The 18,315-nt window shown below is 40.5% G+C and overlaps 1 protein-coding gene across 2 annotated transcripts in view; it reads right to left on the bottom strand.

Moving 5' to 3' along the window:
- DNAH7 (dynein axonemal heavy chain 7) overlaps positions 1-18,315 on the bottom strand; it is a 498,098-nt gene that overhangs the window by 393,506 nt on the left and 86,277 nt on the right. For both annotated transcript variants that reach the window (XM_077448738.1, XM_077448739.1), the window contains exons 11-13: positions 16,265-16,444; positions 11,893-12,162; positions 9,220-9,347 (exon numbers count right to left, since the gene is read on the bottom strand). In XM_077448738.1, the coding sequence (XP_077304864.1) occupies positions 9,220-9,347; positions 11,893-12,162; positions 16,265-16,444 (578 nt within the window). The remainder of the gene's footprint in view (positions 1-9,219; positions 9,348-11,892; positions 12,163-16,264; positions 16,445-18,315) is intronic.

Here is an 18,315-nt window from a genome sequence, read left to right as displayed (position 1 = left end):
GCAAGTGCTTAAATAAAGTGCCCAGTTCTTTTGTATATATTTTGTTTATAAATTTGTTTTAGGACTAAAAAACTGGTTTTATATCTTGGTATGCCAAACGTGAATTACTGCATGGGAATACAATTTATAATATTTACAATTCCAGGCAGCAGTTTGAGATTTGTGTATCTATGATCAAATTTAAAATCATATGTTCACACCACATGCAGTCCACTACGGCTTTTTCTTGCATCAAAACTCATGGAAAGTATGGTTTTCAATGGCATAGTTCACACCAGTGCTTGCAGTTCCAGTGCATTCCAGTTCCAGAAAAGAAAGTAGAACATGCATTTTTCCTGTACTGGACTTCAATGGAAATGCTGTAAAACCCATCAAAAACGCAATGGAACACACCAAAAATGCACTAGAATGCACATCTTTATTTAAGGCTAAGAAAAAAGAGGTGGAACACGTACTGCACTGCATCAAAAATGCACAAAAATGCATCAAAAACACACTGGAACCCATCAAAAAACACCAAAACCGTGCATGCATAAAAGCAGCTGCAACGCATCTGGACTGTGCTTCTATGGTGTGAACTGGCCTTTAATTCTATTCTATTTATGGCCAGTTCACACCACATGCAGTCCAGTGTGTTTTTGTTCGTCATCAAAAATGCATGGAAAGTAGGTTATATGGTTTCCAATGGCATAGTTCACACCAGTGCAGTCAGTTCCAGGGCATTCCAGTTCCAGATTTTTTTTTTTAACATGCTCCATTTTTTCTGCACTGGGCTGTACTGGAACGCAGTAAAATGTAATGCATCAAAAACGCACCGGACATCAGTACCGTGAAAAAAAAAACAGGAACAAAAAAAGATGAAAAGCATCTGGAATGCATCAAAAACGCGATGGAATGCACCAAGAATGTGTTAAAAATGTGCATGCAGAAACACATCCGGAACAGATCTGGAGTGCATTTTTGTGGTGTGAACCAGCTCTTAGTCTGAAGGATCTTGATGTTTTAAAATGTTTTGAAGTTTAACAAAAATGTTCTTCCTTGAATACTGCGACACATATTCACCATGACCTGTCACTATGCACTGCTGTGTCATACATTTCACAGAGCCTGCCTTCTGAACTACAGAGATCGTGAGAAGAGCAGTCAGTACAGGAACCGCTGCAGCAAGGTACCATGGGATATGTAGTCCTTAGAAATCAAATGTAAACCAAATGAGGGGGAAAGAAGCTGCAAAGCATGCAGGGCATTCAGGAAGTTGTGGAAAGAGATGACCAGCAGACATGCAGCACTTTAACCACTTGACCTCTGGAATATTTACCCCCATCATGACCAGGCCATTTTTTGCGATGTGGCACTGCTTTATTTTAACTAACAATGTCATGCAACACTGTACACAAATAAAATGTATGTCATTTTTTGCCCACAAATAGAGCTTTCTTTGGTGGTATTTGATCACCACAGATTTTTTTCTTTTTTGTACTACAAACAAAAAAAGGCTGACACTTGGAAAAAAAGTGCTATAAAACACATCCAATAAAAAAATTTAAAAAAATTAATTTCTTCATAAATTTAGGCCAATATGTATTCTGCTACATGTTTTTGGTAAAAAAAATCCCAATAAGCGTATATTGATTGGTTTACACGAACAGTATAGCGTCTACAAAACTATGGGATATATTTATGGAATCAGTTACATTAATACAGTGATCAGTGCTAAAAATATGCACTGTCACCGTACTAATGACATGGGCTGAGGAGGGGTTAAATATCTAGGGCAATCAAAGGGTTAACTTTGTGCCTAGCCAGTGTTTTTTCATGTGTTTACTTGTCTGTCCTTAGCAGCGTATAAAGAATAAATATGGTTTATAGAACTCCATAGCTGGCTGCATATGAAAATACAAATATTATCCATATATAGAGGAAATGTTAAAAATCAACCTAGCACGCTTTGACATTTGCGTGTAGATTTTATTGCTTTAATTAACCACTTCAATACAGGGCACTTTCCCCCCTTCCTGCCCAGGACGTTCTCGGCTTTCAGCGCTGTCAAACTTTGAATGACAATTGCGCAGTCATGCAAAACTGTACCCAAACAAAATGTTCATAATTTTTTCCCACAAATAGAGCTTTCTTTTAGTGGTATTTGATCACCACTAGGGTTTTTTATTCTTTGCTAAACAAACCAAAAAAGACAGAAATATTTGAGAAATTTTTTTTTCTTTTTTTCTGTTATAAAATTTTGTTTTCTCCTTCACTAATGGGCGCTGATGAAGCATCACTGATGGGCACTGATGAGGTGGCACTTATAAGGTGGTACTAATGGGCACTGATGAGGAGGCACTAATATGACGAATTGATGGGCACTGATAGGCAGCACTGATATGCAGCACTGATAGGTGGCACTGATGGGCACTAATAGATGGCACTGACAGGCAGCACTGATGAGGAGGTACTGATAGGCATTACTGATAGGCACTGATTGGCATCTGTGAAGGGCACTGACGGGTGTTATGGGCACTGATTGGCACTTTGATGGGCACTAATTGGTAATTTGGGTGCGCAATCATTGGCATTATGATGGGTACCTCTGATGGGGGGGTGCTGATAATCAATGTGCTAAATATCAGTGCCCATCCCCCCCCCCCCCAACAGGTGAGCCACCGATCGGCCCTCCCTGTCAGCGCAAACCAAGGAAAGCTGATCAGTTGGTAAAGAGCCTCCGTCATAGGCTCTTTACCATGATTGGAGATGCGGTGTGTCAGAGTGACAAACCACACCACGATCACCGCGCTGTGACCCCATTATATATTTGGGTTCTAACCTTCTACAGATAAGCTACGAATCATAATAGAACATTTTATAAAACCAAGTCAGACATACAGCCGCACATAACAAAGGGGCAGAGATGCTGGTGACATCATTGACCTAACATTGCCACTTGGCTAAATGAAGTTAATAATGTCACCAGCATCCCAGTCCCTGTTACATGCAGCTGCAGGGTGGAGAATTCCCCAGCCATAGCTAATTGGCCATGTGATAGTTTCCTGTGGGTTTGGGCTGAGCTAAGTTTGGCCTAAACCTTTGTTCATCGTCCAAGCCTCTTTTATGAATCACCAACAAGGGTTTATCAGATTATAACAGCTTCAGTGGATGTATGGCCAACATTAAGCAAAGCACCCATATCCAACGTTGACACTACAGAAACCCCTTTACCTATAGAAAAATCTGAAAACCTGATTTCCAGCCTCAAATTAACCTTTCTTGCAGAACCCAAAACCTGGCCTCTACAAAAACACCTTCCCCTCAAAAAGAACACTTTAACACTTTTTCTGCCAGGCCCTCTAATCCATTTGTGCTCCAGGTGGCCAGGCCATTTTTGCAATTTTTCCACTGCTTATTTATTTTTCCCTTACAGCTTTCGGAGTTTGTTAAAGACCCCCCAAACTATATATTTTCTGAAAGCACATAACCAGTAGAATACAAATCAGGTGCTACTGATTTTTAGGGCACAATGCGTAAATCTTAATCAAAACAATTTTTTTTGTTAAAATCACACTAAAATCATTAGCAGATAAAAACACAGTACATTTTACAAAATTCCTACTAAACATAAAAGCTCAACCTATATTGAGTTAATAAATAACAAATATTTGTAATTTTTAAATTACACCTTTTTGCAAAATGGAGACAGCTGAATGTATGCAAAAATGTAAATAACCACATTTCTCTAAAAATCAGAAAGTTTTCATTGTTCTTAAATGCCGCATACACACGACCGGACTTTCCGTCAGAATAAACTCTGACGGTCTTCCCGATAGAGTTCCGACCGAACGGAGTTGCCCACACACGATCACACCAAAGTCTGTTTGTTTCAAACGCGATGATGTACAACAGGATTAGAAAAGGAAGTTCAATAGCCAGTAGCCAATAGCTGCCCTCGCGTCGCATTTGGTCTGTTGGACCAGCATACAGACGAATGGTTTTCCCAACAGAAATTGATTCCATCCGAAAGATTTAAACCATGTTCTATTTATAGGTTCATTGGAATTTTTGAATAAAAAATTCAGATGAAGCCCACACACGATCGGAATATCCGATGGAATGGTTCCGTCTGACCTTTTCTGCCAGAAAGTCCGGTCGTGTGTACGTGGCATTACAGCTTTCAGAGTTTGTTAAAGACCCCCCCAAACCATATATTTTCTGAAAGCATAGGACAGGTAGATTAAAAAGAAGGTGCTACTGATTTTTAAGGCCCCACAATATCTGTGCATATGTTTATCAAAACAATATATTCACTAAAAATACATTAAAATCATTTTTAGCAGATACACAGCAAATTTTACAAAATTCCTGCTAAATTTCTACTAAATATGAAAAACGTAACCTGTATTGAGTTAATTAAATAACAAATATTTGAATTATTACATTTTAAATTGCTCCTTTTTGAGAAACAGTGAAAATCAGACATACACAAAAACTTCTTGTATATATGGAGGTTTTTCTTTTTCACTTACGGCTTTTAGAATTTGTAAAAGACCCCCCAAACCATAAAAAGAAGGTGCTATTGATTTTTAAGGCCCCGCAATATTTTCGCAAGGAGAGGTGCTTTAGAGGTGCTATAGCGCCTGTAAAGTGCCTCAGTGTGAAAGTAGCCTTTCTGAAAAAAAAAAGTGCTATTGATTTTTTGGGCCCTGCAATATTTACACAAATGTTCATCATATCATTATTTTCACTAAAAATACACAAAAATCATTAATAGTGCACATAAACACAACATAGCTTACAAAATTCCTGCTAAAGTATCATTCACATGTGACATACTAAAGTGTACGCCCATGGAGGATCATGTTTACCCACACAGGTGTTCCATTCATCCCGGTACAGGCAGTCCCATTTATGTCAATTGGGATGCCACAGCTGCACAGGCATAGCTTGAACACAGACAGTGTGAGCTCAGGGACATGCACACAGACCTACATGGATGTAAAATTGTGAGCAACGGCTCTGTTCATGCAGTTGCTACATCCCAAATGACATCAGTGGGTCTGCCTGCACAGAGATGCACGGAACACCTGTGCGTCCCTATAAAGGCATGCTGTGTATGCCTTGTGTGAACAAGGCCTTAGGCCCCTTTCACACAAGCACACCGATTGGGTCTGCCTGTCCGCTTTTCAGGCAGGCCCAATCGGACCACCCATTGTTCTCTATGGAGAGGCTGATGTAAATGGACATGTGTCCATTTACACCCGCCTGCATCCAATCCAGTCCAGTCCACTAAAAACAGACGGATGCATCTAGCAGTTCAGATCGGATGGTATCCGATGGAAATAGATGGGTGATCTGTTTCCATCTGACCGCCCCATAGAGAACAGCGGCTGTGTTCACTCTGCATCAGTGAATGCAGACCTGTCATTTGCCTGCTCAGTGGGGATAAGCAGACAGATCCCCCGCTGAGCAGGTGGATCTGCTTGACAGAGTCCATGCCATGTGAAAGGGGTTTTACAAGGTGCATCTGGTACATTAGGGGTGCAGGGGCTTGATTAGACCCTCAGGCTCTAATTGGCTTGAAAAAGGTTGAGCTCAGGTGCAGGGTAGGGATGAGCTTGATGTTTGCATCGAACCTAATCGAATCGGGTGTTCGCCGAACAGTGAATATTATGGGGCATTTGCGGGAAATTCGAGTGTCGTGGAATGCCTCATAATGCACTGCGAGATTGCAGTGCATTGCTGTATGATGATTGGCCACTTGACCTGCATGCTTTGGCCAATCACAGCACGCTCTACTGAGAGAGCCATAATTGGCCAAAGGCAGGGTGTGGTTTTTTGTTTTGTTTTTTTTACTTTCTATATGTTTTCACAGCTACTTTTTTTTTTTTTTTTTTGGGGGGGGGAGGGTCTTTGGTGAGATATCAGAGGTCTAAACAGACCCCCATATCTCTTTTTTTGAGACAGAGAAAGGGACTGCAGATAGTCCCTTTCTTTGTAGCACTTTACTTCAATGAATAAGGAATCTCATTCATAAAATGACAGTCTGATACATAGTAACCCTGGCGGTTTAATATGTATCAGCTGTCAGTGGACATTGGAGCAATCGCTGCCTATGTCCACTGTACTACAGGGACGGGAGCTGGTAAACACGTTTACCAAGCCCCCCAAGACCCAACTTCACCCCCACCCACACCACTCCCCCCCCCCCACATGCTCCTCAGCCTGACAGCTCGCCAGAGCTCAGTGCGGGCAACAGCTGAAGGTGGCAGGAGGGGAAGGAGGGATGCTGCCGGAGCAGTGATGGATCGGGGGTGTGGGGACAGTACGGGGGGGTGACTGGTGGGGGGACACATCTGGATCCCCCCAAGCCCCATGCAGCACCTGAAGGCAGCGGGAGTGGAAGAGGAGGGATGCTGTCTTAGGGTGGTAGCTGCAGGAGATCAGGTTTGCAGGCGGGGTTGGATCGGGTGTGGGGGGGGGAAGAAGGGGGGTGAAGGGGATAGTAAAGGAGAGTGGGGGGAGCAGTTTAGGGTGAAAGAGAGTGGCGGCAGGTGGAGTGGCTGGGGACAGGGAAGTGGCGGTATGGGTGGGGGGGTTGGGTCGGTCACATTTGAGGTTAATAATAAAACTGTTCTTTCTGCCTGGAAACTGGAGTGTCCATAGCAACCAAAACCATCCCTTTACATCAAAAGCGGTTTTAGACCAGCTAGAAAACAGAGATAATAAATTAGAATCACTCGCAGAATTCAACAATTCTGCAACTGAGTACATTTCGGTGTTTTTGATTTGATTACATTATTGAATAATTTTTATTATTATTATTATATTATTTGTTATAATTATTTATAGTTATTTATTATATTATAATTTATGATTTCTTGTTTCAAACTTTATCATACCCGGGCTGTCTACTAGACTCTTGTTTGGACAGATTTAAGTGTGTTGTGTCTTAGCCCTTGTACACACGGTCGGACACTGTCCGATCGGACCGTGTTGTCGGATAATCCGACCATGTGTGGGCTCCATCGGACTGTTTCCGTCAGAATATCCGACCAACAAAGTTTTAGAGCAGGGCTATAACATTTTCCGACAACACGATCGTTTGTAGAGAATTCCGATCGGACAATGTGCCACGCATGCTCAGATCAAATTCCTAGACCAAAGCTATTGGCTACTAGCCTGAATGTAGTCCCATCGTAACGAAATAACGTCACCACGTTCTGAACGATCGGATTTTCCGACAACTTTGTCCGACCGTGTGTATGCAACAGTTTCGGACAAAATCCAACGTATTTGGTTGTCAGAATGTCCGACTATGTGTACAAGGACCCACCCCTGATGTTAACCCCTTCCCAGCCAGTGTCATTAGTACAGTGACAGTGCATTTCTTTTAGCACAGATCACTGTATTCGGGTTACTGGTCCCCAGAAAGTGTCAAAAGTGTAAATTGGTGTCAGAACGTCTGTTGCAGTATCCAGGTCCTGCTATATGTTCGACACCATTACTAGTAAGAAATAAAAAATAAAAATATCCCATAGTTTGTAAACGCTACAAATTTTTGCACAAACCAATTAATATACGCTTATTGGAATTTTTTACCAAAAATATGTAGCAGAATATATATTGACCTAAATTCAAGAAGAAATTATATATTTTTTTAAATTGTTATTGGATAAGTTTTATAGCAGAAATGATAAAATATTGTTTTTTTTCAAAATTGTCATTATATTTTGATAATAGCTCAAAAAATTAAAAATGCAGGAGGTGATCAAATACCACCAAAAGAAAGTTCTATTTGTGAGGGGAAAAAAAAGGACATACATTTTATTTGGGTACGGCATCGCATGACCTCACAATTGTCAGCTAAAGTAAAGCAGTGCCGTATTGCAAAAAATTGACTGGTCAGGAAGGGGGGTGAATCTTCCGAATGTCAAGTGGTTATGAAGGGCAACTGATACATGTAATTTGCCCTGCCCTTCCCTTAGAATATTAATAGCTAATTGACCATATTCTGAAGTAGCTAAATTTACAATTATCACTACTGCAAAGATCAACAGGCACCCATGATATCTATCCTGCCCAACACAGTAGATACTCAGTTTTATTAAAAGAAAATTATTGTTTGAAAAAGACGAAAACCTTAGACCGTTCTTCCATCAATGGAGTGCTTGGGGGTTGATCTACTAGAATTGGAGAGTACAAAATCTGGTGAAGCTCTGCACAGATATGAAGCTCTGCATAGAAACCAACCAGCTTCCATTTTTTTTGTCAAAACTTAATTGAACAAGCGGAAGTTAGAAACTGATTGCCTACCATGCACAGCTGCACCAGATTTGATAGTAAACACAGATATAGGATGTTGAAAGCACCCGTATTTACCTACCCTAAAGTACCCAGAGAGAACTAGCTTGTAGCCCATGTTCACATTGGCCCGATTTTACATGTCAAATCACATGCCAAATTGGAGGCTATTGCCGGCAATAGCACCATCCAAATTGGTGCAGCGCTGCACCGATTCCCAAAAGTAGTTCCTGCACTACTTTTGGGAGCTTCGGGGGCGATTGCAATAGACATCTGTGCAAGAACACGCACAGATGTCTCTGAAATCACTCCCAAAGTCGGACTGACATGAGGGTTCGAAATCATGCAAGTTCAGCTGTTCAGTGTGAACCTAGTCTAAGCCCCCATTTCATTGCGGCTTGGGACTTCATACAACAGAAGTCTATGCAAGTCGGCATGAAATCAGCAAAAAAAAGTGCACTTTTTCAAAGTCGCTTCTGCGTGAGTCCTGGCAATTTGAACAGTTCCATTGCCGACAATGGGGTGCAACTTGTCATGCAATTTGGAACTGTCAAAACGCATGACAAATCACACCAGTGTGAACGGGGGCTTAAATTTGCTTGTTAAACCTATTTTGAGTTATACTTTGATTCTTATTACAAAGACATTGTAAACATTTAACTGTTAATAATGCAATGTAACCATTTCATTCTTCTCGAATGTCTTTCTTATGACAAGACACTCTATTCATAAAACAATGCATTTTTCTCACAGTGTAAACATTACAGAAATATTGTATAAAGCTAAAATATATATAAATTGACTAAAATTTCCACACTAAAATCATTACTACATAGATCAATTACTAGAATATTATATGGCAAATTCTTATTAAAGCCAAAAGGTTTACCAGAAAAAAAAACATTTTTAAAATAGACACTTAGATCTCACCTTCTATTAGCCTCCCGGTGATCTTTAAACATTTTCTCTATCAGTTTTCCACAAATCGCCTCTGAACGTTTAACCAGAGCTCTGATTAATTCATCACAGTGGAGCTCAAACATCCCTAAGCGAATAATCTGAGAAAATAGAAAAGCTAGCGATATTAGTGTTTTCATGCATCTTTTACAGCACACACAAACAGCAAAAAAATATATATTACAGCTTTATTGATCTAACGTACCTGTAATGAAGTATGTCCCACATTGTACAGGCAGCAGGATCCTATAGAAATCTTAACTGCGGGGGTTAGTGGCTTTGGGTAGTGGCGGAGAGCAGCAGCCCTACCCCTTGTCCTTGATTCTCGTCATCTCCTAAGGTAAGGCCGCCTTCGTGTCCGTCTCCCGGAGAGGGGGTGGCAGCTTTGCGAGTGAGGGAGGTTTGTTTGCCATACCCCCCCCCCAAAAAAAATATTAAGCACCAGCCGTCTCTGGCTTTGGGTCTGCTGGTGCTGAATGCAATAGAAAATGTCCCCACGGTACCTGCCCCACCTCTACTATCATCCATTGAGAAAAGTTAATTCATTGCTTTTATTTCCTTTAACATAATTTGTGAAAGGGGGAGAGAATACTGTGAATCATCAGACTGTCCCCCATTCACAGGTTGCGTTAAAGGCAGTGAAAGTAACCAAAGAAATGTTCAATGGAGAAGGAGGGGGCAGGTCCTCATTAGAGATTGGCTCAGGCATTTTCGAAATCCCACATGCCGACCCTGCACATGGCCAATCACAGGCAGTGAGACATTTTCAGGTTCCCAGCTTCAGAGATCAGGAAATGTCTCACTGCCTGTGATTAGCCATGTGCAGTGTCAGCTTCCTGGCGAGATCAGGCACGGGGGATTTTGAACACACCCAAGTCCATCTCTATTCCTCATCAGGAATTTTTCTATTGAAATCAGCCTGCACACCTGAGCCTATTAACCCCCAGCATGTTAGAAGTTAAGAGCTAGGAAGAGGATGAGGCATCCCTGCAGTGACAATTTATAGAGGATCATGATGCCTGCATTATGTAGGACATATTTCAATGCAAGTGAGTTAGGTCAATAAAGCTGTAGGGCTAAAAAAAAATTTGGACTAAACTTCAGCTTTAGGTTTTGGTGCATTACTAGATCTCTGTATGAAGAGTGAGGAAGCTTTCTGACAAAGTTTCTCTACCCTCCCAAGCAAGGTTAGTCACCCCTCCCACTATAACCCCCCCCCCCCCCCCATGACTTTACTTACCTAGACTTTGCTCGGAGGCCCAGAGCATTGTTTTCATTTCTTAGCTGGTTTCTTGATCCAGGTGTGCACAGTGCAAGCCCAAAGACTACTATAGGGTTAGTAGACAGATAGTAGCCAGTCCTTTGTGGGAAACATTCCTTACTATTTAAGGCTTTCCCATTGTATATGATAAAAGGAAAACTATGGTCTGTTTAATGTGTCACTGTGTAAGCGGGGCCAGCTCACTTGGTATTGGCACTGGTAAACTATGCACAACACATGAACACCCAGGAACAGTTCAAGCAGGTTTGTCCTGCAGCAGCAAAGTAGCAAACACAGTTTCAGTGTAGGAGGGCTATGTACAACAAGTCCATAGCATAAAGAAAACAAAACATCCGCTCGTCTGAGCCACTAACTAATCTGCCAGGTTGCATGCTTGGATAAGGGACTGGTATGGATTTTTGGGGGGACCCCCACGCCATTTTTTTTATTTCGGCATGGGGTTCCCCTTAAAATCCATACCAGACCTGAAGGGTCTGGTATGGATTTTGAGGGGGAGCCCCACGCCATTTTTTTTTTATTTTGGCTTGGGGTTCCCCTTAATATCCATACCAGATCTGAAGGGCCTGGTATGGAATTTGGGGGGACCCCATGCTAATTTTTTTTTTAATTTTGGTTTGGGGTTTCCCTTAATATTCATGCCAGACCCAAAGGACCTGGTAATGGACTGGAGGGATCCCATGCCATGCCATTTTTTTCAATGACTTCTTTTATCTGTATTGCCGGGACCGGCAATTCATTATAGCCGCGAGTACTTTTGAATGACTTTTATTCCTTTAGAAATGTCATTTTGCACAGGGACTGTTCTAAACACGGGAAAATGTGCCACTTTACAGGCATACTATAGACACCCCCAGGTACGAAATTTAAAGGAATATTTCACCTTTATAGTTTCACTTTAAGCATTATTAAAATCACTCCTCCTGAAAAAACTGTCATTTTTAAAACTTTTGTTTGCATTGATACATGTCTCCTGGGTTAGGACCCGGGTCCCCAAACACTTTTTATGACAATAACTTGCATATAAGCCTTTAAAATGAACACTTTTGATTTTTCATGTTAATGTCCCATAGACTTTAATGGTGTTCCGGTGGCTTACAAATTTGCCCCGAACACCGCATATTGTTTGGTGTTCTGCAGAACATCCAAACAACCAAAGTTCGGCCCGAACTTATGCTTGGGCAGAACCGTTAGCCCATCCCTAATTATCAGTACTATACCCTTAATCTACATTCCATATCTTTATCTTTCCTAAGTAAAAACAAAAAGAACATTTCAACCATCTACAATAATAGCGTTTTTATAACTTTTTTTGTGTTTAAAAAACTGGAACACGTTTGCTAACATTCAATAGAATAATTATTTACCTTTCTTGAACTGTACTGTATTTCATCTGTAAGTTTTTGATATTTTATGGCCTCTCTCATTATTTCCTCAAATGTATGCTCCTCTGCCAAAAAGTGATCAACATCTAAATCTGCTTGCTTGGTTATCAGGAGGTTGTATTTGTCATATATTTTCAAGTGTTCTTTTGGCAAAAAACTTTCCAAAGCAACAAATTCTTTTACTTTTCTTTTGTGATTTTCCAAAACGTCCTCTAGAATGATTGGCCTCAAAGTTGTTTTTGACACATCGTCCTGATTGGATGATAAGGAATAGTTGATATGGTGAAATGAAAAAAAATCAACATGTAACTATTGAACTTTGCAATGCCAAATTATGAGTAGATCTTTTTAATGTGTATCAGTTGACTGTAAATTGCTAATGAAGCACTAGAGAGAAAGTAAAGTCAGTGAGTAGAAGCAGTTTTGTTGTCTACTGTTCACAGTTTCAGTTTACGTGAAACAAACAGTCAAATGAATGTATTTAACTAAACTTTACCTAAGAAATTGCATTGTGATTTCATTCTTATCATGCTAGCTGTCTGGCTATTAAGATGCTCACAAGCTGCTTTTACAATTTTCTAAATTACTGACTTGAACCAAGTAGGCATTCCAGAAAAATAGGCCAAAAGTTCTTATCTGTACATTTGTTCTACAACGTATGTTAGAGACTTAAATTATTGAAGATAAAAGTCCAGCAAGACAGCCAGGCAACTAGCATGTGCAAAATGCAATAGCAGCCTCCATGCTTTGATCAATAAAAGTAAATGGCCCACAACAAAGCTGACAAATACCACACACATTGGAGAGATTTACTAAAACTGGAGCACTCAGAGTTTGGTGCAGTTGTGCGTGGTAGCCAATCAGCTTCTAACTTTGGATTGTTCAATTAAGCTTTGACAACAAAATGTGGAAGCTGTACCATATTTAGCATGCTCCTATTTTAGTAAATCCCCCCATTGTAACTGATTTGCAAAAAGTTGAGTAAATATGTACTTTAAATATTCAATCATGTAAAAAAACGAATTCCTGTTTACTTTGCATGCCTAAACACGTGCATATGCTCTTCACATGATTTGATAATTGAAGTAAGTATACACAATTTGTGGAGTCAATTCCTTTAGTAAACCAGCACAGTTTAATAATGAAATATTACCATCTGCTATTCTCTGTTGTCATCAAACAATTATTCAAATTGATTCATAATAACAATGTGCTTACTCAAAAAGTATAACCCATTACTCAAATTCTTATACTGCAAACATGTGTACTGAATGTTCACTGCACAGCAATGTTCAGATGTAGGGTATTTTGTTCCTAATGTTAAATAAGTTTTCTCTAACACTCCTGGAACTAATATATATATATATATTTTTTTTTTATGAAGTTAGTGTTTTTATTCACCCCTCTGTAAATGGATAAAGAAACCAAAAGACAACTATACCTGTTTAATAAACTCCAGAGCTGGAAGACCTAAAGAAGAAAAGCCTAAATTGACAGCACTAAGCTGGTGTTGTCGATAGTCGCCTATGCATCTTAGAGCCAGTAATGTTGTGTGCTTTGAACTTAGCAGGGCACTTATGCATTAATTTACAATACTAGATAATATGGATGGTGTGCCCTGTTAGCATCCCTGAGTAATGTGTGTCACTTTGCTCCATTTTATTTTTTTCAAAGCTTGTAGGCTCTAGTGTATGTCCTGAAATATCAATGTCAGCACTGGACAGCTCATGGAAATACTGCTGCTTATTAATCACAGGACTCCCTTTTTAATTGAAGTGTTAACTTGGATTTTATATTATTAACCACTTGCTTACTGGGCACTTAAACCCCCCTCAGTCCCAGACCAATTTTCAGCTTTCAGCGCTGATGCACTTTGAATGACAATTGCGCGGGCATACAACACTGTACCCAAATGAAATTTTTATCATTTTTTTCCCACAAATAGAGCTTTCTTTTGGTGGTATTTAGTTACAGCTCGGAGTTTTATTTTTTGCTAAACAAACAAAAAAAGATGCAAAAAAAAAAAAATCATGTTTTAATAGTTTGTTATAAAATTTTGCAAACGGGTCATTTTTCTCCTTCATTGAAGTGCGCTGATTAGGCGGCACTGATAGGCTGCATTGGTGGGCACTGATGGGCTGCATTGGTGGGCACTGATAGGCTGCATTGGTGGGCACTGATAGGCTGCACTGGTGGGCACTGATAGGCATAGTTAAGGTGGCACTACAGGCACAGATAAGGCGGCACCGATGGGCACAGATAAGGCGGCACTGATGGGCAAAGATGGGCACAGATAAGATGGCACAGATGGGTGGCACGGATAAGTGGCACGGATGGGTGGCACGGATGGGCACTGATAGGTACCACAGATAGATGGGACTGATGGGCACTGATAGGTGGCACTGATAGGTGGCTCTGATAGGTGGCACTGCTGGGCACTGATGGGCGGCACTGCTGGGCACTGATGGGCGGCACTGCTGGGCACTGATGGGCGGCACTGGGGTGCAGCACCTTTGAGGCAGATTGGGTGGCACTGTGGGTGGCACTGTGGGTGGCACTGTGGGGTGGCACTGTGGGTGGCACTGTGGGCACTATGGGCACTGACGGGGGGCACTTACTTTTGCTTTTACTTTTACTTCAGGATGGCACTGCGGGAGGCAGGTGGGCACTGGCAGGTGGCAGGTGGTCCCTTGTATTGATGGCCGTGATCGGGACTGATGTCCCGATCACGGCCGCCGGTGATCGGCTTTTTTTTTTTCTCCTCGCGCTGTCAGCGCGAGGAGGAATAATAGCCGATTACCGGCTCCGTTCTATCACATGATCAGCTGTCATTGGCTGACAGCTGATCACGTGATAAGGGGTCGGGATCGACCCCTTGCACGGATCGGTGATCAGGCGAGTCTCATGGACTCGCCGATCACAGAGCGCGCCGCGCGCGCCCCTCAGGGGGCGTGCAGGCCGCTCGTACACGGGACGACGTCAATAGACGTAGTCCCGGAAATGTAGGTCCACGCTAATGCCGTCATTTGGCAATAGCGCGGATCCCAAGTGGTTAACATATACATTTTTTGTAAGATCAGGTACAATATTTTTAACATTTTATAAATTAAATTCTAAGTAGCTCATGAATTGTAGAATGATAATTACAGTAGTTCTACTATTTCATCAATCTTTAGTGCATTCATTTAATTTTTCATTATATACAGTTCAAAACTATTGCTAATTCCCTTTAATATGCATTCATTTACAGTGAACACCTACAGGCAGCACAGGTACTTGAGACATTTTCCTGCTTATAATCCTGCTAACAGTTTAGCAGGTTTATCCTAAGCACCTGTTTCCTTCAAACACACACAACAGTTCCCAACAAAGATGATATTACAACTTAAAGTGTCTCTACACCCAAGACCCTGCAGTCACTATATCTGGTCTCCCACAGTACATGGAACATAGAAATGCAATTATTTTTGTAAATATAAACTGCTAAATCCTTTTTTCATCAGTAGTATATAGCAGCCTTGTGACTTCTATCAGTGGTTAGGAGAAGTTTTCGTTCTACTCTGACTGCCCTATGAGGCTGCAGTCCCCTGACCCTATATCTGGACAGTGCTGATTGGCCCTGTGCTGATCACATGCACCATCCCAAGAAAAAAAAACTCTCTAGCAATACACACCAAACTTAGCATGTGCAGAGTGCCTCCAAGGCTCTGTACTATCAGGAGATGGATTAGGGACAGATCAGAGAAGACGGTATCTAACAGACTTTTTACACAGGTTCCACAGTGGGTATAACAAGCATGTTTTACTGCATATACAGACTGATTTTACTGTTGTCGGTTTAGTTACACTTTAATGCGCCAACTATTTCACATGAACACACAAAAACTATGCAGATAGTGCCTAGTATAAAAACCAAGAGTCCAGTGCTGCCACAGGCTAACTAGTCTGTGATTTATTCTAATGAGCAGCACTAATTGAGTGTTCTAAGGGCTCATTTAAATATTCCTATAGTTTATAACAATTATTTTTGTATCATTTTTCATAGTTGTTCCAGCATATAATTTACCTAAATAATATTTTATACATGACACAAATGTTACTAGCTTGCCAGTATGTTGTGAGTCAAAGTATTTTTGCTACTTCATAAAACATTTTTGCTTATGAAAATGTTTTATAATTCATTATATATCTATAATATTCTTTACATGAATGATTTGTTTTTAAGGAGTTGACAAAACTCTAAATTGCCTTTTGCTATTTCATTTGCTAAAAGCACTCATTTAATGCCTTGACTTTTATATAAAAGCAGATTTTTCTCAAGCTGATTGGAATACAATGAATTGAATTTACTTACCCATTCAGAATAGAGCTTTGTTTCTACTCTTGGCACAAGACTTACAGCTTTAATCATCACATCATAAACATTGAGCAGCACAGTTTCATAATCATTAAAGTTGGGTTCAAATTGAATTGAAACATTGTCTAGAATGAGCCTCATTATAAAACCTGGATGTTCGTAGGCACGAACTGAATCCTGGAAAAACAACAACATTGCAAGTTATTTATTTATTTTTATTTTTGATGTGTCAAATATTCTGTACATTTTTCGCTGACGCACAGAAACATTTTATTGAATTTGTTTGTTTATATCTACTGCATGGCATTTCTCTAAGGTCATTTATACTGTAATTAATTTTCTTCAGTACACAGATGGCCACCTAAATCGAAAGGAAACAATTAGTAAAATACTCATGCACATAAGCAATTTGAGATTATTTATTTATCAATAAATTAACAGGCAACAGAATTGAGTACAAGATAATGATGTCAAGTCATATTTGCTAGAACTGTACTGAGATTGCTAAATGAATTGATGCATTATAATGCAGTCTGAAACCATTCACTGCCCATTAACAGAGGTTAACACAGTTATTAAGGTAGTGAAAAGTGCAATTATTGATTCACTATTGATTATAAGAAAAAAATTAATGTTAAAAATTAACATAAATGCAGATGTGTGGCTGATTTACTAATGGAGCTGAAAATCTTCACCCACGGGCCAAATGTTGGAGGACAACGGCTGGTTCCAAAGAAACTGGGCAACATTCGGTGTGTACTGCAACTGGAAGGGGCACGACTGAAAAAGGTCTGCTAATTGACTTTTGATCAGTGCTCTCAGCCAATGGCTGACTGTCCCCCTGTCAAAACACAATTGCACAGCAGAGGAGATCGCGGTACTAACATTGGATTGTTAGTACATAGGCTCCTTCTGGTTCTTCAGGTTTTTTTAGTTCAGCCGGCTGGGTTGAGTGAAAAAAAATAAAAACTTGTAGTGTGTAATAGGATTAAATTGCGTGAATATTCAGGTCAATTATCCAACCACGTGAAAAGAAAATTCCTGTTCACTTTTAATATCCAGTCATGTACAGAAGAAATAAGTAAACAGGAATTTGCTTTTCCTATGATTGGATAATTTAAGTGAGCGTTCACACAATTTAATGTGTGAAGATTCTTAACTCCCTTAGTAAATAATACATTTTTTCATTTTTTTTGTGGCCAAAACCTCCCCCCCCCCCCCCCCCCCCCCCCCCCCACTGGTTTGACAAAAAAACAGACTCATCTATGAGCTGTCAAGTGCAATAAAACATCTACAACCATGCGGCACAGTGGTGTAGTGGTTAGCGCTCTCACCTAGCAGTAAAAAGGGTCGCTGATTTGAATCCCAACCACGACACTATCTGCCTGGAGTTTGCATGATCTTCCTGTGCCTGCGTGGGTTTCCTCCGGGTACTCCGGATTCCTCCCACACTCCAAAGGCATGCAGGTAGGTTAATTGGCTTCTGTCCCAAATTGGCCCTAGTATATGAATGGGGACCTTGAATTGTGGGCTCCTTGAGGGTAGGGACCGATGTGAGTGTGCAATGTACAGGGATAGGGACAATTGTAGACACTCACTCAGGTTCAACTGGATGGACTGGTGTCTTTATTGAACCTTACTAACTATGTAACATAAGTCGACATACAAGACATGATTACAGATATACTATATTATACATACATATTAAAGTTTTAAAAATCCATGTGCATGAGAAGGCAAACTTACAATAAAAACAGTCACATCCATTTGCTTTTAGTACAGTATTTTAGACCGGCCATTGACCGATCGAATTTCAATCTCTCTATGGGCAGGCTGGTTGTACTAAAGTCAATCCATTGATCGACTTCAGTACAACCAGCCTGTTGGGGTTTTCTCGTGCAATTGATCATTGTATTCTAATGGCTGGGAAAGCTCTCGTTGTCAGAATAAAATAGCACAGCAGGAGGAATTCCCTCAACAAAACTCAAGCAAAACTGTATATTGTATGGCTTACTTTAGTGTCCATATGATCATATACCTGAAACTTT

Source organism: Lithobates pipiens, unplaced genomic scaffold (genome assembly GCF_037356315.1).
Source record: "Lithobates pipiens isolate NorthernLeopardFrog02 unplaced genomic scaffold, aLitPip1_a1.2 Scaffold_22, whole genome shotgun sequence".
Classification (NCBI taxonomy): Eukaryota; Metazoa; Chordata; class Amphibia; order Anura; family Ranidae; genus Lithobates; species Lithobates pipiens.
This window is presented reverse-complemented; position numbering and strand designations above follow the sequence as displayed.